Below are 22,225 nucleotides of genomic sequence, written 5' to 3'. Positions count from 1 at the left end.
AATGAAATGTTTGTTCACAACAATGTGTGCTGCACTTTAATGTTCTTGATGAGATTTTTATTAAAAAAAATGTTTAGGAAATGTTTGTGTTTATGGAAATTCTATGAAATTTTAATAAAATCTGGTTTAAGTCAAATTTTTGTATGGAATTTATTGTTTATTGATCTTTTTAAACGATAGGAGGTTTTCATGTCATTTGGAGCGACCACTCGTGGTGCGACCAATAATACCAAGACCTGTATTAAATTTAAAGTCAAGTATAAAATTTCTGTGGCTGAAATATTAATCACTGATACAGTATGCTTAAATGAATGGTATTTTAAAATTTTTTTTATAAATTTTATGCACTTTACCGGAAAAATAAGTCTGTTACCTACATTTAGTAAGGGGACGGTGACATTATAGAACAAAAATATGAGATTATTTACAAAAACTCTAAAGAAATGCAACTACTTTGTTACTAATGACTTATATTATTGAGAAATTGTAAAAAAAAATGTAAGCATATTAAGGAAATTAATTCATTTTAAGATAAATTACGGTTGCACCACATGACATTTTTTAAGGCCACGGCCAATTCATCTAGATGAAAAAACACTAAAATCAAATAATTTTTATATGATTTTATGTGTACACAACATTCCTAATGTTTGAATAATTATAATAGATATTCTTTTTTTTTGTATTTGGCCTGTTGAAAATCCTTATACGTCATTGACCCGTATATGTGAACCAGAGATTGAGCTTCCAATAATGTATCACCGACATAATAGCCATGATGTCATCACTGAAATATATAAGTTAAGTAGAGCAAACCTATTTTAGGAAACTGGATTGTATATCAGAAGTCTTCCGTATCCCAGGGGATGTGAAGCTGTATTGTTCGGGACTTCCCTTTTCAGGTGGCAGTTTTTGCCCTGTGGTAAGGTCTTACAATTAATAATGGTATGTAAATATAATTTGGTGACAGGAGGACAAAGAAAACTTTTGTACATGGTTTAAAGTCCAACCCCTACTTCCTCATAAGCCCCCCTCCGTTTCTTTCCAGCGTCTGTCCCTCCCTTTTCACAACAGCCCTCCCTGCGTCCCTGTGCTCTTGCCCCTCCTTTTGTCAAGTATCAACAGGCAAACCTTTAGTAGTCCACACCCCTGCACTCCACACTCATGTGCATGCTTACAGTGACAGTCAAGATCAGCGGCTGTGATGAGATCTGCTGGGAATCGACTCACCAGGACAGATCTTTCTACTTATCTGCAGGATTTGAGGATCCACTGAAGGAATGACAGAGCTGTGGTGCAGCTGTAAAGGGAACAGGAGCGTGAGATGACTGTGGACACAGATTTCTGTCCTGATTGGGAGATTTCAATAAGGAGTGGCTGCTGTGGTTTTTACTCAACTTCTGTAGTGTAGGAGTGGGTTGCTAGACTCTCATTTGCAGGTTTCAAGTTTTCCCAAAACTTGAAAACTTCCTCAAACCTTTGTTGTGCAGCCAAATCCTGTCTCCTGGTCGTCTTCACCCTTTCACCAGCACCACCAACAATGGACCTCACTCTGTGGCAGTACCAGTTCCGGATCATCATGCTGGGGGACTCCACGGTGGGCAAGTCCTCCCTCTTGAAGCGCTACACCGAGAACATGTTCCTGGAGTCCATAAACCAGACGGTGGGTGTGGACTTTTATGTTCACTTCCTGGAGGTGGAGCTCGGGGTGCGTGTCAAGCTGCAGTTCTGGGACACAGCAGGACAGGAGAGGTTCAGGTGAGGACAAACTCATCCCAAAACAAAGTGTCTGTCCTCTATACTAGTGGTAGTTATAGCCTATGTTTGGATTCTTTCCATGAATGGATGTCTTAGTATATTAGATCTATACAAGACATCTTTAAGCACAAGGCCTGGTAATAAAGAATTTAATCAACTATCCATATGAACAACCAGTGCTTATCCTCGTTTCACCAAACCTGTTAATCAGGTGTTTGCTTTCAGTTGTGGCTCTGTATCCAGACTCTAACAACAACACCAGTGTGCAGTGTTTACACACATACAGCAATTGCAATGCTTAGAATGGGGGAAAAATGCAGATCTTTGAAAAGGCGTTATTCTCCATGACAAGCATATTTAATGAAAGGCCGACGAGTAACTTGTTTCGTTCGGTCTCTAAATTCATTATTCCGCTTCTCCAGTTGAATGAACCGTAGCAAATTGCAACGTGTGCCTGTTTGTGTTTACCTCCTCTCTGCATGGTATCTGGAGCCTGCTTCTCCCACATGAGTCAGCTAAAAGCTCTGGCAAATCAAAGTATTCTAATGGAGAAGTCATTTTTCACCGAGCGGCGGCTGCTGTACTAAGCCTTTCCTTTAGTTTAAACACCCGGTGACTCATGGGGGAAGTATGCCGCTTGACAGTTTGATGATTAGGATGAAAAAGTCAGTGGTTATCAAGTTCTTACAGAAGCAGGATCTTTGTCAATGTGCTTATCTAAAAGATCTCGGCTCAAACAATGTGGAGATTTAGGTGAGTATTTGCTCACTGGAACAGGAGGTGGTACCAAAGGCTGAACTCTGCACTGCCTTGTGTGGGTTTTCTCTCAAATATCCTTCCAGCGAAAGATCAGGAGGTAGAAAGGGTTGTCCACTAACCAGAAGGTCGGTGGTTTGATCCCTGGCACATCCAGTCTATATTCTGAAGTGTCCTTGCGCAAGATACTGAAATGGCTCTAGATGACTGTGATAGAAAAGCACTGTATGTAGAAGTGTTGTTTCAATGTCTGTGTAAATGGGTTAATGTGACATCTAAAGCACAGAGTGGTCGATAAGACTGGAAAAGCACTAACGTTGACTTTCTTCCATGTGTGTTTTCCTCAGGTCAGTGACCCGTTCTTACTACCGCAACTCAGTCGGAGGCCTGCTGGTGTTCGACATTACCAACCGCGCCTCCTTTGACCGTATCAAGGATTGGCACACCGAGGTGTGCGAACGAGTGCAGCCGCACAAGGTTCTGTTTGTCCTGGTGGGACAAAAGAGCGACCGGGACGCTGCGGGAGAGAGGGCGGTGAGTCGAGAAGAGGCCGAGAAACTGGCCGGGCAGCTGGGGATGCCGTACCTAGAGGCCTCCGCCAAGACGGGCCACAATGTGAAGGAGTCTTTCGAACTCCTGGCTCGTCGGGTCTACCAGGGTCTTTTGAGCGGGGAGGTCGAGCTTCAGGAGGGCTGGGACGGAGTCAAGTGTGCTGCCCCGCAGGCGCTGCAGCTGCAAAGAGCCAGTCAGGCTACGGCCAGCAAAGCCTCCAACAGCAACAAGAAGTGCTGTGGTTGAACTGTGGACTGACTCTGACATTTAAGTGGTGACCATCAGCCAACACACCCATATGAAATGCATTAGCACCTTTTGTTGTGAGGATACAAGCTTCAATACTTGTTAGCAAGGGACTTATTTGTGTAAATTTTTTGTGACGTAAATTTTGACATTCTAAATAGGTGAAGATTGAACTTTAAAAACAAAGGTTTTGTGTTTTAGTCGAGCAAGGCCACTTATTGGTCCAGAAATAGTAAATAAACCGTACCCTGATTTGCACTTTTTAGTACCATTAGCAAACATTAGCATAATATCAAGTTATAGTATGATGCTCTGAAATATCACGTTAGCATTGTCTCTGTGAGCAAAGTGTGATAATAGCATATGACCCAATCCTGCCAAAGGTCAGCAGAAAGATTAGCATTCTCTTATGTGAGCTACACGGGCCACAGGTGATCAGACGACTCCAACATGGACCAACAGGTCATAGCGTGACCGTAGTTGAGTAAGAAGACGGACTTGATGACGTCCTGAGGCTGGAGCTTTTTCCTCTTTCAGATCAGATCAGATGATGAGTTTGTTACCACCACATTCTGTGTTCATCTTCCCTTCCACTGAGTCTGGGACCTTTTGAGACCCGTGCATTGGAAAGGTGGATTCCAACCTGCACGGTCTGGGCTGTCCGAGGGTTCATAGGACATATGAGGGGTCATTTTACGCATCGCTTTTACAAATCCAAAATGACGAATGATTCAAAATATAACAGGGGGTGCAAGAAAACACTGGTTTCTTTGAGGACTTGCAACCCAAAAAAGTTTTGGAACCGCTGCACAGGGAATTTCTGCTTTTACCTCCAACCTTAATTTTCTGGACATAAATCTGTGATTCTTGTATTTTGTTCTGTCAATAAATGGCAGCAGTTAAGTTATTGGTTCCCCTGGTTGATTATAAACATCACCTCAGGCCCTGATGTGAACTAATCATCTGAGCCTGAGCTGTGATTTAGAAAGGGCTTTTGTGTTCACTTCTAACTGCACAGCATCCTGCGAGTGACTGAAAGAAAACTCTGGGGTGCGTTTGGATATTGTCCTTTTGAAATGTTGTGAGAGGTTTCCATCGAAATTACTGTTCATCTGGCTGATGAGCAACCTCTTGTGTTTCTGCAAGTTTATTTTGCTAAAGACACAAGGATCCACTGATCTGTGTCCTTGGTTGACAGCAAATATACAAGATAGCAAGTAAAATTACTATTTAACAAAAATAAATGTATGTTTTGCTTTGGTTTGACCCTTTCAAATGTGATGTATGTATTTCTTGAACTTAAATGATTTTCAATCACAAATATGAAGAATCTTATTTGAATGGAAAGCAAATGACTTGCATTAGTAATGACCTTAAATGTAACCCTTTCCTAAGTATGTGGCTCCCTTAGCTAACTTCACTGTGGCGACAGAAGCCATACTCCAAAACGTCTCTTTTTTCATAATATCAGTAATTTATTGATTGTAATTTTTTTATTTAATCTGACATTGTGAAAAATCAATATCTGGGGATCATTTCCTTTACCATTATTTTCTAACCAATTAGGTAAATTAGGCAAACTTCAATACAGAATTTACAACAACTGTTGAATTAAGTGTTATAAAACCTACAACATTGAGTAACAATACAGAAAATACATGTAAACAACAAAGTAAAAGAATTTACTGTTTGTGCGGCCACTATTTGCAGTACAGGAACTTGTTATCATAAACCCTCTATGTATTAAAACAAACTATAATCAACAGCATTAAAAGAGGGTTAGATGGAGAGGGATGCCCAGATACTTTACGATGATCTATTATTGTCAAGATAACACCAAAGATCGGTTTAAGGAGGCAGAAGATTCTGTAACATTCGCATCCAAATGCTCTCCAGTATCAAAAGGCACACTGGATACAGCAGTGGTCACAATAAAAGGATTATTCCAGTAAATGTTTATTCACAAAAATGCAACGAACAGTGTTCTGCCAGGCTTAGCTCGATGGAAACAAAACATAATCAGAGACAATAATTACATAATTGTGTGGTGGTCCTGGCAAAACACTCAAATGTTAGAGACATGGCAATGATTCACGAATGTCAAAAGAAAAATATACCCCCTTTTCTTACCCTTAGTCCAAAAGATTCCACTTAAAAAGGAAAATAATCAAATAAAAACTATCCAAAAAGAAAAGACATTAGACAGAGAGGGTCAACATTTTAGTTTACAGTCTTGTTATTTTTTGGTTGTCTTACGGATCAGCGCCATTCTCTGAAAGAAAAAAAGAGAAAAATGTCAGGTCAATAATAATTTATGTGCATTCCAATACAAAACGGGTTGATATTACAGACAAATGCAAGAATGAAAATTAACAGTTAATGTTTGTCAACCAGTGCAAACTTAAAATGTACTATTAACACGTCCAACAGAAAGAAAGCATTCTATGACTCACCTGTTTGTGAGCCTCTGTGGTGCAGGCCTTCTTGAACGGCCGGATTTCATCTGAGCCATAACCAGGAATCCACATATTCCACTGGCGTTCTGCGGGAAATAAAATTATGAATAAATGATTGCACACCATCAAAAAGACATGAGCTGTTTGAACTACTCAGACCTTACACCAAAATACTTGAGTAAACTCAGTCTATTAGAGAAATGTCTGTCTGCCACAATCTACTTTCCATCTCATTTCCAACTATTGTTTAAAATGTTACTGTTACATTTTAAAAGGATAAAACATTAAAAACTCAATGATCCCCACATCAAATTGTAATGAAACCGGGGGCATAATATTCCTGCTACAGCCATCTTTGAAAGACATCATACAGGATAAATTTCTGTGACCTGAAGAGACAGACTAAATCCAACTTTGTGAAAATATTCAGTGGAACAATCTTGCAAAAAAGCCACTGGCAACTTACCAAGATGTAACTGAACATCCTTCACCTCCAAGGTGTTGGACTTGCGATGGCGAGCCAGTTGACAGGCTGCTGTCACTACACTCTCTATAAAGTCGTCTGCAATTTGTAGCAGCATCTGAGAAAAGACAGGCGGTTTGAAATCCATCAATCATGGTCAGTAAAGGAAAGCAACACTCCACAACAGCTGGAAAGTCCCTTGTGTTTTTCGGCTGCTCGCCCCATTTATCATGCAGCTTAGCTTTCAACAGAATTAAGTTTCAAAATGATGGATGTGCAGCGGAATGGGGACGCTTTAGGGCAGCAAGAACATGTAAGTGGTTTTCATTTCACTGAGAAAAATGCGCTGCTGCTTATTTTTTTACTCGATGCTTATAAAGAAAACATCTAAATACAATGTTCATTTCAAACTGCAATTAAAACCACAGACAGACCTCCTCAACATCTTCATCCAGCTGCTCATTTGGGTCAATCTCTCTCACCAGGTCCTGGAGCTTCTTCTTACTAAGAACCTGAACAGGAAGCAGAAGAATACATTAGTTAAATACATTTAACTTAGATTGTTACAGAGTGTGTATGCTGTGTGCTCTCTAAAGTAGTCTAGTGTTGGCCTGAATTCAGAAGTTAACAACATTCATCATTATCATCATCCACTGTGGGAGCTGTTGGGTTTCTTTATAATTGTTAAGGTCTTGACCTTCTATGTAAAGTACCTTGAGATAATGTATATTATGATTTATCACTATTGAATTGAATTGAATTTTTGTTATTTAAAGGCAAAGGGAATTTTTTGGGGGTTAAAATATATCTGATATTCATTCTAAGTAGAAATAAAGTCTTTGTGCCAAACACAATACAATTGTATACAAACCAGCCGAATACATATAATCTGTCACTGATCATTTGAGGTGGAGAAACAAGATATGAATAATAATAAATACTTTTAACATGAGCCTGATCCCTCTTTGGGCAACTCTGATACTAAGGAGGATTAGCTCTTGATAATGAATTAATAGTTAAAGCCATAAACACTGTGGAGACAGTCGGCTGTCAAGTAGAGAACTGACAAACTTGAGCTTTGTTCAAAATCGTATCATAATTCAACATACACATTAGATAAAACTAGCTCTTCTAGGATATAAGATCTTCTGTATTACCAAACAGTTTTTTAGCCCTTACTTGCAATAGAAATGTTAGATCCTTGTGTGTGTGCAGTGTAAGCAGCCGACTGACCTGAGATCCTTCTGGACTAGTTCTGCCAGCAGGACCAGGGGCCCCCAGGACCTTAACAGCCGCTGTGGTGCTGTTAGCCATGCTGGTGGCTACAGGAAGCGTGGAGTTCCTCAGGAAGTTAAGTTATTGTGTCTCCGCTGTGTCTGAGTCCTGAGTGAGAGTCCAAGATCAGCACAGGTAAGATGTGTCGTCTTCTGACAGGGACCACGTCTGTAAACCTGGAGGGAAATCAGAAATATTATACATCTTTATGTAGCAGGGTTAAATTGACAGCTTCAACCACACAGTAGATTCGTTATAGGTAAATCCATCAAGGTTTTATTTTACTTCTAATATTTGATCTACTCAATTTGCTGATTTCCATCTCCTCGATCGTATTATTTAATTTAATTATTTTCCTTTTCTTGATTGACAGGAAACAAAAGTAAAAACACGATTTAATTACTGAAGTTTTAATCTTTCTCCAGTTGTGTGTTGTATACATTCGGTTCTGTAGAGAGTGTTTTTTAAATCTTTACAACTTTCACCACTTCTCTAAAGACAGACTTGCTACCTGTGTAGCTGCGAGACACATGTAGCGGTTTAGCCTTAAACAGCCTAATCGATGTATTCCCGGTATTTAGTAAGTATTCGCAAATTAACACCACGTTTATAAAATACCGACCCAACAAATGTAAGTTCCCAGTGGTTGTGCGTCTTAATCAAACGAAGCAAACGAGTAAAAAATCCGAAGCTAACGTTACATTATGTGCTAAAAACAATAGCCGCTACCAAACTGTTGGGTTAGCCGCACAGGCTAATCTGGCAGCTAATCCAGCGGCGCTGCTTTGTGCTCGCTGCATCTTGGATTTAGACGTGAAAGGACAAACTCACCCGGTTAAACAAACACTATCTGTCCATGTCCACGTCGCCGTTGTCCGAAATATGAGGATTGGACACAGAAAACCCGCCTCGGACGCGTCCGCACAGCTAGCAAATATGATCGGGGATAATTTTCACTACTTCCGCCCTGTTCACAACTGTTTCCGGTGGCAACGCTTCCCCCTCTACACTGCTCCCTGCCGGTGACATTGGAGGACTACATCAATATACCAGGATGGATCATGTACCAAGAATTATATTTAAATAAAATCTTAACTTAAACACTTGATCTCAGAGCAGTTTCACACCAAACAAACTCAGAAATATATAAATCAATACTGTTAAATAACAAGTGTGCATGAAAAAAAGTCCATAGCAGGGATGACAAAAATTAAACATCGTAATACACATTCACACATTTACACCAAAAAGCTCTAATCTTAACAATTAAATAAATAGTAATAAGCCAAAATAATACTCAAAGTAGCAAATTTGTGTTTATTATTAATATGTGTGCAGTAATGCAATGCATGCACATATATTATTATTCCCCATACTTCTTATTATCGTCAGTATTCTTCGTTCTTCTTCCTCAAATTTCGTCCCGCTACTCCTCCCGCAGTTTTTGTCACACATAAATAACCCCTTTGCCAAATGGTTCGCTCGTAAATTGCGAATAACAGCGGACATTTTTGGAGTGGGAGCCAATGGGAGCCTTCATCAAATTAACGAGTGACACTGTCAGTGGTCATGGATCACAGGAATCTTTAATGTCTTAGACAGTCTCTCTCTCTCTCTCTCTCTCTCTCTCTCTTAAACCAGACAGTCTAAATCCCAATGGATAATTCATGTGGATTATGGATACCATTAAAACAAGAAACCCATAATCAAAACACTATGGCCAGTAACTAACCCATGAATAGAACACTAGACTCTATATAACCACAAGGAATCAGGTGCAGATGCATCATAACAAATGGCTGTAAACCATCCAAAAGGTATTTGGTCAATTTTCGAAGAAGTATTTCTATATTAAACAATAATATGCTTTAAGTACAGAGGTTTGTAGTAGATGCAGCAAGACTCAAAGCTTAATATCTGACTGCGAGGGAAAATTGAATACTTCAGAGTCACTCAGTCTAAAGATGTCAAGTGCAAGTGTGCGTAGGCCACAGCAAAGTATCTGTGAGAGCTTGACAGACCGAGTATCTTTCGATTCTGTCTCCTGCTCAGCTCTGGTTAACAGCTAATGAATCAAAGGTCAAAGAAAATGAAGCGTAAAATGTTTGCTTGTCCGGCATCAGATATCACGCCAGGGATTTTCAAAGCTCTGTGGCAACAAGTCGAGACTACTTTCCAATTCCAGTGAAGGTCTCCAGAGAAACACCGGCCTCTACGACGAGAGGCTCAGCCTGAGAACGTGATAGGCCTCACTCCCCCCAGAGACAGATGACGTGCTGGGAGTGGATTTGATTATTGGAGCAGGTTTTCTTCCCCATTTGCTGTTCACATAAATAATATTTCAGGCATGAATTCTCATCAGCAAATATAAGTCAAGGCCACAGACATATAATACGGCTTATTGAGCCATTTATTCTCGGCTGTGTGATGATTTGCATGGATTGTTTTTTCTTTTGGTTTGAGAATTTGAATCCACTTCCTGCAAAACAAAGAAATGAAAGCCACTCCTCCACTGCCTCATAGATAAATACTGAGCAAACTTTCATTTCTGATTAGAGGCTGCGTAGCACTGCACACTGTTTGTCTGATACTGGAGAGCTTTTCCACAGCCATGAAAGTACTTCTTGTTGCTGCAGTGGTCGTCCTGATCCACGGCAGTTATGGTAAATATGCTCTTATTCCCTTGTGTGCCGTTTAACAGTCTCATCTGAGAGTGGAGTTGTATTGTAATGGGTTATTGGTTTAGTCTTCTAGTCTACTTCTTCTTTTTTTCAAAATGATATTCAAACAGTTGCTATTTCATGGTTTTTATTTTGATATGTGTGTGTGTGTGTGTGTGTGTGTGTGTGTGTGTGTGTGTGTGTGTGTGTGTGTGTGTGTGTGTGTGTATATCTATATATATATGTGTGTTTGTGTGCGTGTGTTTTTGTGTGTTTGTTTGTGCGTGTCAGAGCTTGTTTGTCCTCTAGAGGAAACAACACATTCTTCTGTAACACTGCTGGGAATCCCCTTGTGGTTTCAAGTCTCAGACTAAAACAGGAAGTCTTGGTGGACTTATCTTGAAACTGCCACGAAGAACAATTAAATGTTTTTATATATTGTCCAACCCCCATATTCAGTTATCATATGTGTAAACATTGTGTGAAGTGTTTTCATTGTGCCGTAAATCCTCCCTGAGGTGAAAGGCAGATTGGCTCTGTCGTCACTTGTTTGCTCAAAGTGGAAGAACCTGCTGCTGCTGGTCATGTGGCTGTGGTGACATTGAGAGTACATTGGCTGTTTTCCAGCAGGAGCCTGAAACAAACGACAGGAAAAGGGAGAGGTTGTTTCTCAAAGTTTTACACAGAGCAGCAGTTAGATCCCCCAGCGCTGGTCAACACGCCCGAGCCCACCCCCTGAGGCCACCTCCCCGCGAATCTATTCATGATGAAATCAATAACCTCTGTCATCTCTGTCCACACGCAGCCACTTTGCTCATTAAAGGGCCGACCCAACAGGTTCTGGAGGGAGACAGGGTCACACTGGAGTGCAGCTACTCAGACTCTGAGCTCAACATCAGCCAGGTCCGCTTTGAGGTCTTCTCCAAGGTGAGCAAAGACAATGTGTCCCTCCCCCTTGTTCACTTTTCCTACATTAGTTGCCATGAAGCATAGAATTTCTGAGCACACCCCCATGTAGCGTATCAGATTTTCTCCAATGTCAAATGATGTATAACATCATTTATCCATATTCAAAAAGCTGGGGGGAAACGTATCCGTCTACTTAAGCAGTTTAAGTCGTCCGGCTAAAAGAGAAGCAAAAGCTATCATATTTCTTGCTTGACAACTTTATTGTTATTGTTTGAGGTATCATTAGACAAGAGTATAGATTAATCATTTTATTATGCTGTTTTTGAAATTCAGTGTGATACTTTACCCAGCCTTTACAGCCTTAACTCATTTGCATTGCCTGCTCCTGGATGTGGAAGCTGCTTTATGTAAATATCCCATCATGCAGCTGTCCGCTGTGTGGTTTAGCACAGTCGGGAATTTATGAAAACTGTAATAGATGAAATGCAATCCATGAAAATCCTCGTTGCAATAATGTGACGTGATTATGTCACTTTTGAATAACACCTGAATCTCAGAATATGCAGATAAACAGACCAACAGGCATCTTCCACAACAATGATCAATGTCGTTTTTTTCCTGGTGTTTTGACCTTAACTCCCTTAAATACGTCACTTTCTTATCATCACAGTGGAACAGCCAACAAAATATGACAAGATAAATGAAAGTGTCTCCTTTCTCTGTGTCCCCTTGTTCTCTTTCTTTCTCTCCACCAGTATATGCAGGGCTGGCATCAGATCTACGAGCGCTCTTGGTGCTTCTACTCGATGGAAACCGAGCTGACAGCTGACAGCCTGCTCCTGACTATCCCCCACGCAGGGAGTTACTTTCAGGGGCCTTATCGCTGCGTGTCCACCGCGGAAAATGTGACCGAGCCAGACAACTCCTCCCAGCCGCTGGCCTTCAAAGTGCATTGTGAGTGCCTCGGGCCGGGGTTGATACGAGTGGGAGCCGTGTGTGGGAGCTGTCTGCTGAAACTCTGTGAAACAATGACTCTGTGACTCTGTATTTCCCTGTTGCCAAATTGAGAAACCTTGGTTTTTTTTCATGTCTGTGTTCCGCAAAGGTCGAAGAGATTTCTGCAGGAATATGATAATAACTTGTGTAAATACAGTGTGTGGCGTGCAAATAAGATATAGTTTCACCTTCCGATAAGGCATAGCTGAGAATACTGACATAGAGGGGACCTGAAGATACACTGGTAAACACAAAGAGAAACTCTGAATCCTTATTTCCAACCAGCAGGAAGTAAAGATCAATCTTTCAAACACCGTGGACACAACTTTCCTCACAGTGCGAGACAGAAAAACACATTAATAATTACTAACATGAGAAATATCAATGCAATGCAGCCGCGCAACAAAACAGCGGCGCAGGTCCAATGCTAACGCTGCTTTAGTTATGATATCTTGACTACAGTCTCCAAACAGGAAAAGATGCACCGACCCGGCAGGATACCCGATAGCACGAAATACCATCCGTGCCATAGCTGGTCATATTATCAGCGTCCTCTATCTGCTCGGTGGTCATCAAATCGACAAATCGTAATGCTGTTTGATAGGCTCCTCGGACTCATGGGGGGAATCAATAAGAGGCAAAGATTAGAACGGACAAAAGGCCTGAAGGAGACGGTGGAGGAGAGAAACCAGGAGCTGGATGGACGTGGGCCATTTATTGAGATGGAAGAGAAAATGAGCCATTATTCACAACACTGCCTCTCTAAAGACTTCGATAAGATGAAGCCTATTATCGTTATTATCGATCGCCTGGAACACTCTGCACCACTGGGGGCGTTCATACTTGAGCCTGTTTGCTCGAATATGCTTAAATTATGTAATCGTTTACCAGCTGCTAGCACAGCAAACATAGTGCACACCCCAGACGTAGCTTCAGCTGACTTTCTTGCTTCATTAATGCCTCCTCCTCCTCTTCGTTTCAGACATGGGGGAAGTGTCACTGACCAGGGAAGGCTACACCCGCTACCTGGGTGTCCCGAAGGACCTGAAGGTGCAACTCAGGGATGACGTGGTGCTCAAGTGCTCTGCCAGCTCGTCGGAGGAGCTAAGCTACTTCTGGCACAAGAAGGTGAGGCAGCCTCGGGAATGTGCACAGTGGCAGTGTCCTCATTATGCTTTTGGATACATGTCATTCTGTCTCCCTCCCCCGTCTTCGATGTGACCTCTTTATTTCCTCCTCCAGTCTCTCCAGGTCTCTCTCGGCTCTCTCTCCTCCTCTAAACACACAAGCCACTCGTTCGCCCTGGCCTCTCCATCCCCATCCAAAGTGCTCGGTATTTAAGTGACCGGTTGGCTTATGCACCCTACCTCTCGCCGGGGGGATTGCAGCTCGCCCACTTACAGAGGATTAATAGTTTAATGAGGTCTAGACAAGAGCCAGTCAACCTGAAAACAATTATGTGGAGAGATTCCTAATGATTTTTTTAGTGTTTGGTTTACCGACATTGAATTATTCAACTGGTCTCCACGCAGAGCGGAGAAGCCTCTCGCCCGAGGGAAATTAAGACATCTCCGTGTAAAATGCTATTGTGACAACAGGCATGTAGAACAAGAGCTAAGTTGAGATGAGTGGGGAGATGCGCTGTGCCCTGGTGATGACAACGGGGTATTACACTTTTCAAGGTGTCATCCACATCACCACTGGCAGGTAACAGGTGTAATGAAGCTGTGAGGATATATCTTGGGAACGGGAGAAAATAATGACTCAGTTTCCTCTTCTGTTTTTCTTCTTGATTGATTCTTGGTTTGGGGTTAATATACTTGTTAAATGGTCACAGCTAATCCTGGTTTTAAATGGGCTTACAAATGCAAATCCAAGACAGTGGATATTTTATCCGGCCGATACCGTTTGTCCTCCACGCGATTACCCGTTGTTGTGTTTTTGTCGTTTGTTGAATATACAGCTCTGACATTTTGATGAAGAATAACATGCGTGAGTGACAGCTTCATCACCTGGAATCAGTTACCGCACCGTCGCTCGTGATCCACCTGTTGATGTTCTCCTGCTTTATTTACATAAGTCACATGACCTTTGGAAAAGAGGAAGGACAGGTTCACGGACATGATGAGATGAGATGGAACGTTTGATGGGAAGTGTGTGCGTTTGTGCGTGTGTACGCCCACTGTATGTTTGACAGGCCTGGATATGGCGCAGGAAGTGGCATCAGAATGGCCCACTTTGACAGACAGTCGCCATGGACACATTGGCCCCTGGTAATGACAGCAGGACAGAGGCAGAAACAGGCCACTGCTTTGGGAGCCGGTGGATTTGCATACAAAATGCTGCTTTGGCCAGACCTGGCCTTTATGGGAAATCCTCTTAATTCAGATCCATTCAAATTGAAATAGACTTTCTTGGCAGGAGCTGCAGCTCTCAGGAGCCAAATCATTTGCATGGTGTAATGTCTTTTTTTTTTTTACCCCCTTTCCACGTTCATTTGTTTTCCAATCCTTGTGTTTGGCCTATTATTTGTTTCCTCCCATGTTGGGCTCTGCCTCATAATAGTGCTGCTATTTTCATGTCAACAATTCCTCGCGCTCCCTCGCCATCTCATTACGCATTGTGTTAACAGTGTGTCTTCGCGGCATCATTCTTTGCGGATGAAGGTGTTATCTGGGTTATTGACTTGTGTCGATGTGTGATTCATTGGGATTACAGCCCAGGTAAATACACTTCCCTCAGGACTTTGCAGCCTGTTGTTGGAGGGCCACACACCAGAAGATGTTTCTGCCCTTCTGACTCCGTCCCATGACCATTGACATTACTGACGTCCATGTCTCCATATCTTGTTCTGCTTTGCTTTCTTTCTTTGTCTTTCTTTGCACAAATTTACACTTTCACTTTCTGTCTTTCTCTTTTATCAATAAGCTTTGTTTAGTCTCAATCTCTCCTGTGCTCTCTTTCACTTTCTACTTTTTACTTTCAACAGCCTGCAAACTGTCCCGCCAACAAAATATCGCTTCTCCTTACTGCCCTCATTTTTTTTTTTGTTTCTTTCACCCTCTTACACGCTCCCATGTCTTTTCATCTCAGGGTAGCGACTGGATCCTGCCGTCCTCGACGCTGACACTGAAGAAGGTGAGCGCGGAGGATGAAGGAGAGTACACTTGCAGGGCTCAAAATCCTGCCGTGGAATCACTCAGCAAGAAACAATCAGTCAGAATCACCGTTCTTCCGGGTAAGAAAACACTTCATCTACACAGACGAGGACTTTCTGAGTTCACAGCTTTCTTTCTTCACTTCCCTGTTCTAAAAACAGGTTTGTTATTTCCTTGTAACTGTTGAGAAATTTATCTGGAAGCATCACCGGGGCAAAAAAAAAAATAACCTGGTCTATTTCCTCTTAAATCAACTTCTCAAATGTGACCAGAGAGGTCAGGTGTTTGGGTGCACTCACGTCATCAGGATGTTATCATTTATCTTTAATGCCTAAAATCTTTTAAGGAAGTAGTGCAAGGTTGAGGTTCAATTTATCTTCCACAGAAATTCTGAAAAAGTAGGAAGTGGACCACGATGCTCCGACAAAGAGAGGTGACGACATTTAAGAAAACACCTCACACCGAAAAGGTGACGGAAAGTCCCAAATGAAATTACCTCTCAAATGTCAAAGGACAGCAGCAGTAACTTTAAAGGATGAGAGGATGAAGCTAACACACAAAACAATATTCTACCTGACCTTTGAAATGACAGAAATGCCCCATATAGAGCAGAGTCAAGAGACACAGGAAGTGAATTTCGTGTGCAACTCATTGTTTTATTTATTCATTTTATTTTATCCCATTTATTTTGTTATATTTGTTCTTAAATGATTCAGATGCTCCACAAGGCATCGGCTGACTGTGTCTCAGGGGGTAGACAGGGTTGTCCACTAACGGGTAGGTCAGTGGTTTGATGCCCGGCTCCTCCAGTCTGCATGCTAGTGTCCTTGGGCAAGATACTGAACCTAAAACTGCCCCTAATGGCTGTGCTGACAGTGTGTGATAGAAAAAGCGCTGTGTACAGAAGCATGTGTGTAATGTGTAAATGTGACTTGTAGTTTAGTGTATTTATATATCACTGTGAGTGATATATACAAACAGTCCATTTATCATTTACCATGAGATTTTCTAAAATGATCCGAGCGTGTACAGTACTTTGCAGTACATGATAATTATAGGTGACAGACGACGGACAGTCAGTTGATTGGAAGTCTGGTTGTCTGTCAGCGTTTACAGATGGATAATCTGCAGAGCGACACTTTGTCTTTGTCTGAATCGACGGACTCATCGCTCTCATTTCTCCTGAAACATGAATATTGTGTTCAAGCGGAGGACTAATTTCATTACAACATTGTAACTAATCCAATTTACAGCACGTCGTCTATCTTCATCATCTTTATCACTGACCTGCGAGATGACTGCACTGTGTGTTAATGCACTGCAGTTTTTAAACATCCTCCTCTCACCCTGCAGGATTCATAGGCCTCGTGATTCCAATCACTGAAATTACACAACCTCTAAAAACGCAATTAAGCCAATGCACGTTATTTATTATGTTACAGTTATCTTATTACTGCAGCAATCGACTCATTGGTCACTGTGCTCCTCGCTGTCTCCAGCATCTTCTCTGAAGCACATGTACTAATTAAAAAGGTAATAATTTCTTGAAGCTGGAAGAAATGTTTGCTCAACCTCGGAGGTACATTGAGCAAATGCCACATGTCGCTGTTGTGGCTTTGAAGTTGCCCCTACTTGGCGGTGCAACGATTCCTGGTGTTAACCCGCGTGTGACTCCAGCTGCCAAGAAATCCTCTTAACATAAGGAATTACTGATTACGTGAACAGACACTGCATTGTGTGTGTGTGTGTGTGTGTGTGTTGCTGCTTCAGATTGTCATTACCTCAAATTTTCAATGTTTACTTTTTCCAGCGCTCAAAGGAACAGTTTCAGAAAGTAAAGTCCACTAGATTTACTTTTTAAAATATTTGTAAATGTGGAAATTCATGCACATTTTTTTTCATATTAATCACAGGTAGACTTCTTGAGACGGCTGTAGAACTCTAAAAAAGTCTGAACTTCTGACATACACTCTCTCATCCCACACAAACAAACAGCAGATACTGTTAGATCCTCGCCCGGAGGCAGGAAGATCATAGTTTAGCTGATTTGAGATTCCATGTGATGCATTTTTCCCTTCATGTCTGACTGATCCGTCCCGCAGAGGATGCCCCCTGGTACAAGTCCAGTAATGGCCGTCTCATTCTGATGACCTCGGCGGCGGCTGTGGCTCTCTTGGTGTTCATCCTCTCTGTGAGCGTGTTCCTGTGCCGCAGGGCCAAGCACACCAAGACCATCAAGGGACCGATGTAAGCAAAGACTGTCTGTGTGTTTGTGTCTGCTCCTCTGTCATCATAAACAATCCCTCTGCTCTTTGCTGGCGATGCTCGTCTTAAATCATGTTCAAAATCTGATGGATTGCGTGCCTCTAAACGCAAGTAAGTGTATGTGTGTGTGTGTGTGTGTGTGTGTGTGTGTGTGTCTGTGTGTTTGTTTGATTTCTTTACAATGCTTTATGCACCTTCCTATTTTCCCTAACTCAGCCTCAGTGTCTCCTGCTAAAGTCAGATTTATATAACAGATATGAATAATTCTGCATTTTTTCCTCCTGTCTTGTGATACAACCACGGCCAATTCAGATACTGTGTGTGTACTTTGTATCGCAGCATGCACTTCAAATTGTGTGCATGTGCTTTGCCAAAATGTTATTCCGAAAGACCGCTCTGCAAATGTGCACACTTGTGCCTGTGTGCTTTTCATGTATTTTAAAATTGTGTTATTCACACGATATCTGAGTTTGCCTCTGCAGCTCCGACCTACTTGACCCAGTCCTTGATCTCGCTCACGCTCCCTCCTCTGCCGCGTGTTTCCACACACTTTTCTGCTTATGAAAAGCCTGAGCTAATATCACGGCTTTACCTCTATGAACCAAAGCAATGATAGGAACATAAGTGAAAGTCCCATTAAACCTGCATGTTGACGACATGTTAATTTACACCTGACCCTGTGCAGCTTCGCTCATTAACTTCTTTCCACAGGGGCTGATAAAAGCCTTTTTTCTTTTTCATTTTCAGAATTTCCATAAGTTCCATATTAGCGAATGCTTCATTTGTGATTTCCGTGTCTGTGTGGTTGCGTAGCGAGTAAAAGGTTTAATCCTCACAAACGTGGCTGAGCATGTGCCGCCATGAGTTTATATGAGCATGTGTGTCCAAAGAGGGACAGAGAGCGAAAGAGAGACAAATGGACTTTCATATCAACGGCCAGGTGTGGCTCCCTCGCTCAGTTCTAGTCTATAATTCCCTCACTTATGCTTTTCGAGTGCCTACTGGGAGGTCGATATACTGGTAATCATGCTCCTCTGTCTTTCCTTCTTCTCTCCCCATCTCTTCAGCGACGACCACTCCCAGAAGAAGCCCATCTACCGAGGCAGCTCGGAGTCCCTGCCCTCTGCCTGCGGAGACAAACAGCCCCTGGTGTGACTGCACAGGCAGGTGGAAGGATGGGGGAGATCGGGGAGGAAGATAGAGCGAGAGGCAAGGAAGATGGAGTGGGTGGCCAAGAAATGAGGGATGGCATAGAAGGTATACTGAAAGAAGGAGGAAATGGTATAGGATTGTGGATGGTCACATTGGTGGAGGAGAGAGGGAGGACATGGAGGGAGGCAAGCTGGGTGTGAAAAAACCTGAAGGGCAAATGGATGCTTTAGAGAACCTGCTTTGCTTGTGGGTGTATGCAGTTATACATCAGGAACACAAAGGTGGGCAATTTCCTCTTCACTTATTCCGCAGCGTGGAAAATGGTGAGCTACGTTCTTAACAAATACCAATGCGGTGGCGGCGGGGGGGCCTCTTGTGTACTGTACGAGCTGAAAAGACTCGACGTACAATCCTCTCCTTTCTGTTGCAAACATAATTGCTGAGCTGTGTATTACCAATAAACCAGTTGGGTGACGGGGCAAGGTTTTATTTTGTTGATTTGTTTCCCTTACAACATTTTTTTTTTCAACCAGCTCAAAGAATCTGTGAAAATGTTGTTATGATCTCCGTGCCGTTGCAGCTCTCAAGCACATTGCACTTCACCGTTTAATTTACTGTACTTTGTATTTCTTCTAATATTAAATGGCTTTTTTTACTTTCCCTCCTCTGTGTGCCATCGATTTTGTTTCCACTTTAGAGATAAAAAGAGATTGCGGAGTATTGACGACGTGGCGAGAGCCGGACACGCATTGCTTGCTTTGCCGCACATCTTCTTGTATATCTCCGTCTTGCATCAGCTTGTTTACCAACCTTCCCCCTTCAGTATGTAAGACCATACACGAAAAGCAATGTCTTGAACTCAGTGTTTCCCCCCCCTCCCATTCGCCTATCAGCACATTCTCAGTCAGTTCAGCTCACAAAGAAAAGCACATGACCTGAAGTCTCACACGATTACACAAAACGAGAATAATTGCAAAGTCAGGTAACCTTGAAGCCTTGTCCATTCATTGTGAGACATGGTTAGCCCCCCGCTAGCTCTTTTGTTACCGGACTGGATTGAGTCTGTTCCGATCCCCCCCGAAAAAAAATCGTCATAGCCTACAACTTCATCTTTTTTAATTTTCTCCTCTGTTGCCTTGCAACCCTCAACGCTAGCGCCACAGCACCATCACTTATTACCATAACTGTGCTCATAATGCCGAGGATTTCATTATGCTTGTCTGTTGAAGTTATGTTGGGTTTTATGTGGTTTTATTATCGGTGTGTGGTTGACCGTAGGCCATCGTTAATAATGGGCGAAGTGGCAGTTCAACACTGACACTCCATTAACGGGTGCATGCACCACGGAGCACAGCCAGGATAATGTTATTAAACTGATTATTCAAGCCCCCTGTTTGGGCCGCCTCTGCTGCAGCCATCCCTCGTCGAGCATTTTACAGACTCCTCGAATTTTCTTGTGCAACTCTACAAACTTCTGCTCGCTTTGTATCTTCAGGTCAATCCCAGGAAGACAGCAAATGGAGAGGGAGACTATGACCAAAATAGACTTAGAATAAGAAAAAACAGTCACGCTCTGAAGGGAAAAAAATACAATGTTGTAAATTTAAAATGCCCTGCTGCATGTGAAATGCCAGCGAGCACCATTTTGTTTTGGCCTTTGAGTCAGTCATGAGTGAAAAGCGGTGCGCTCCCCAGTGGGCTTTGGTCCGGGGACTTCATTCGGTTGGGCTGAAAAGACAAGATTATGTATCAGGAATTTCACACAGCGGAGACGTCCCCGAGGTACGAGCCTCTGGTTGAGAGGGGGAGAGGTGTAGTTTACAGTGACATCTTGACCTTGACAGTGCCTCGTGGATAAACCACCGGGCAACAGCTCAGGGCTCTGCGGGAGCTGCGCGCAGAATACAGAGCAGCCGCCGCGCTTTGCCAGGTCCAGTCGGGGCCTGAGTCGACCCCTCAGTGCGCAAAACCAACATGGAAAGGTGACTTATACCAAACATGACACCTCATTGAGTAATGCCCTCGAGTGCCAGACGTTCGCAAACCGTTCGCCATCACCCGCTGCTGTTCTCGTCATGGCTACTTGCCTCTGTATGTTCATCTTGCATATGCTGTGTCAGACGTCGGAAAATGAAGTCGTGATGTTTGCTGGTGAAGCAGGTGTTTCCCCTCATTACTTCCTGACAATGCTGCATCTGGTGCGAGGGAGGGGAGACTCCCTGCCAAGTGGGGAACAAACACTGGCAGAGAGGCTGACGGGTAATAATGGGGTGTGAACTGGGGGAATGAGAGGGGGGACATATAACTTTTGTCAAAACAACAAGGTTAAAACACGTGTCAGGAAAGAGACTCGTTTAGCGGCAGCCCGCAGACGTTAAGATTTCCCACAGATCCACGAGGCGAGGTCAGACACGAGGCAAGTGCTCAAACGCAACTTTGTGGAAGTGAAGGGTAGAAATATTAATATTAATGCTAACAGACTTCTTTGATGCCTACAGCCTGTTTGAACTTCTCTGACTGTTTGAACCAAATTGACCAAAGTGTCTGGAGGATTTGTGACAGATGAGAGAGTCGCCAAAGCAGATTTGAGACCCATGACATGCTACGCCCAAATGTTACCTGAAGGGGGCGCCAAAGACACAGTTACAAAAACATGCTTGCGGCTCAGAGGCCCGTGGTAAAACACTAGATTGGGGAGGGGGGGGAAGAGATGTGGAAAGAGAAACAATTTTCATAATGGAGCAGCGCTCTCTGACTAGAAAACGCAATTATGGGCAAACTATGGCCACAGCATGAGGGTAAATTTAAAGAGCCCCTTTAGCAGGACCTAATAGGCCCTGACTACAGATGAGCAGAAACACTGGCTCATCCGGAGCACAAGTTTTTGCTGCGGGCCATTAGCATCATTGTGAACGGTGAATTAACTGGATACATTCAGGTCTGTGTGCAGCTCTCCTTGATGACTCCTGTGCATATTGTTGGAGACAAAGCAGCTTCGGCGACTGAATGTCCCTTCACCTCCAAACACCCGGAGGATGCTGCTGCTGCACAGAGGAGATGATCTGACACCACATCTCCTGCATAAATCACCGAATAGGCACAAAAAGAAAAGTGATAGAGTAAAAACGTGAAAAGATAAAACAACATGTCAGCCTTAGAATATGGAAAAGGTGAGTGCACATGACATGCAAATGAATCAGCAGCACACACAATAAAAGCACTGATTAATCTGCATAATCTGTTTCCAATTGACTCCAGCACACAACAAATGACTGCAACATTGTTGTCTCATCCAACAATAAACATCTGCTTCATTTTCGTCATCTTAATCAATGTGCCACACATCCTTTTCGCTCCGAGGAGCTGAATTTGAAATAAATTGGTTATTTGCGTCGGAAAATTAATGTTGGTTATCAATCACGTTTACAGCGAATTGAGTGCAATTAATTGGAAGATGCGGCCCCCGTCTCTCTTTGCTCTTCAGCTCCTCCGCTCCCGTGAAGCCCAGCCCCTCTTTCTCCTCCGCACACCCCTCCACCTGCTCCTGCTCGCTGCTATTGGTCAGAATGACGCACGGGG

At 42.8% G+C, this 22,225-nt stretch overlaps 3 protein-coding genes across 3 annotated transcripts; 2 read left to right on the top strand and 1 right to left on the bottom strand.

Moving 5' to 3' along the window:
* Positions 1-1,116: 1,116 nt before the first annotated feature.
* Positions 1,117-4,633, top strand: rab42b (RAB42, member RAS oncogene family). Its single transcript, XM_035163576.2, has 2 exons — positions 1,117-1,758; positions 2,862-4,633. The coding sequence occupies exons 1-2, from the start codon at positions 1,541-1,543 to the stop codon at positions 3,310-3,312; spliced, it is 669 nt and encodes a 222-aa protein (XP_035019467.1). The 5' UTR covers positions 1,117-1,540; the 3' UTR covers positions 3,313-4,633.
* A 617-nt stretch (positions 4,634-5,250) lies between these two features.
* Positions 5,251-8,498, bottom strand: taf12 (TAF12 RNA polymerase II, TATA box binding protein (TBP)-associated factor). Its single transcript, XM_035163577.2, has 6 exons — positions 8,338-8,498; positions 7,465-7,682; positions 6,666-6,743; positions 6,235-6,349; positions 5,766-5,854; positions 5,251-5,584 (listed from the first exon to the last, which is right to left on the bottom strand). The coding sequence occupies exons 2-6, from the start codon at positions 7,543-7,545 to the stop codon at positions 5,549-5,551; spliced, it is 399 nt and encodes a 132-aa protein (XP_035019468.1). The 5' UTR covers positions 7,546-7,682; positions 8,338-8,498; the 3' UTR covers positions 5,251-5,548.
* A 1,512-nt stretch (positions 8,499-10,010) lies between these two features.
* Positions 10,011-19,306, top strand: si:ch211-79k12.1 (uncharacterized protein LOC568891 homolog). Its single transcript, XM_035163575.2, has 7 exons — positions 10,011-10,169; positions 10,972-11,093; positions 11,831-12,029; positions 13,054-13,199; positions 15,165-15,309; positions 17,332-17,476; positions 18,562-19,306. The coding sequence occupies exons 1-7, from the start codon at positions 10,118-10,120 to the stop codon at positions 18,647-18,649; spliced, it is 897 nt and encodes a 298-aa protein (XP_035019466.1). The 5' UTR covers positions 10,011-10,117; the 3' UTR covers positions 18,650-19,306.
* The last annotated feature ends 2,919 nt before the right edge of the window (positions 19,307-22,225 follow it).

This window comes from Hippoglossus stenolepis, chromosome 8 (genome assembly GCF_022539355.2).
Source record: "Hippoglossus stenolepis isolate QCI-W04-F060 chromosome 8, HSTE1.2, whole genome shotgun sequence".
Taxonomy (NCBI): Eukaryota; Metazoa; Chordata; class Actinopteri; order Pleuronectiformes; family Pleuronectidae; genus Hippoglossus; species Hippoglossus stenolepis.
Note: the sequence above shows the minus strand (reverse complement) of the source record. Positions and strands in the feature narration are given on the sequence as shown.

Coding starts and splice junctions, on each gene's coding strand:
- rab42b (XM_035163576.2), top strand. CDS start 1,541: ATGGACCTCACTCTGTGGCAGTACCAGTTCCGGATCATCATGCTGGGG. Junction 1,759..2,861: donor GCAGGACAGGAGAGGTTCAG/GTGAGGACAAAC, acceptor TGTTTTCCTCAG/GTCAGTGACCCGTTCTTACT.
- taf12 (XM_035163577.2), bottom strand. CDS start 7,545: ATGGCTAACAGCACCACAGCGGCTGTTAAGGTCCTGGGGGCCCCTGGT. Junction 6,350..6,665: donor TGGATGAAGATGTTGAGGAG/GTCTGTCTGTGG, acceptor GTCTTTTCTCAG/ATGCTGCTACAAATTGCAGA. Junction 5,855..6,234: donor GGATGTTCAGTTACATCTTG/GTAAGTTGCCAG, acceptor TATTTCCCGCAG/AACGCCAGTGGAATATGTGG.
- si:ch211-79k12.1 (XM_035163575.2), top strand. CDS start 10,118: ATGAAAGTACTTCTTGTTGCTGCAGTGGTCGTCCTGATCCACGGCAGT. Junction 12,030..13,053: donor GCTGGCCTTCAAAGTGCATT/GTGAGTGCCTCG, acceptor TCTTCGTTTCAG/ACATGGGGGAAGTGTCACTG. Junction 13,200..15,164: donor GCTACTTCTGGCACAAGAAG/GTGAGGCAGCCT, acceptor TTTTCATCTCAG/GGTAGCGACTGGATCCTGCC.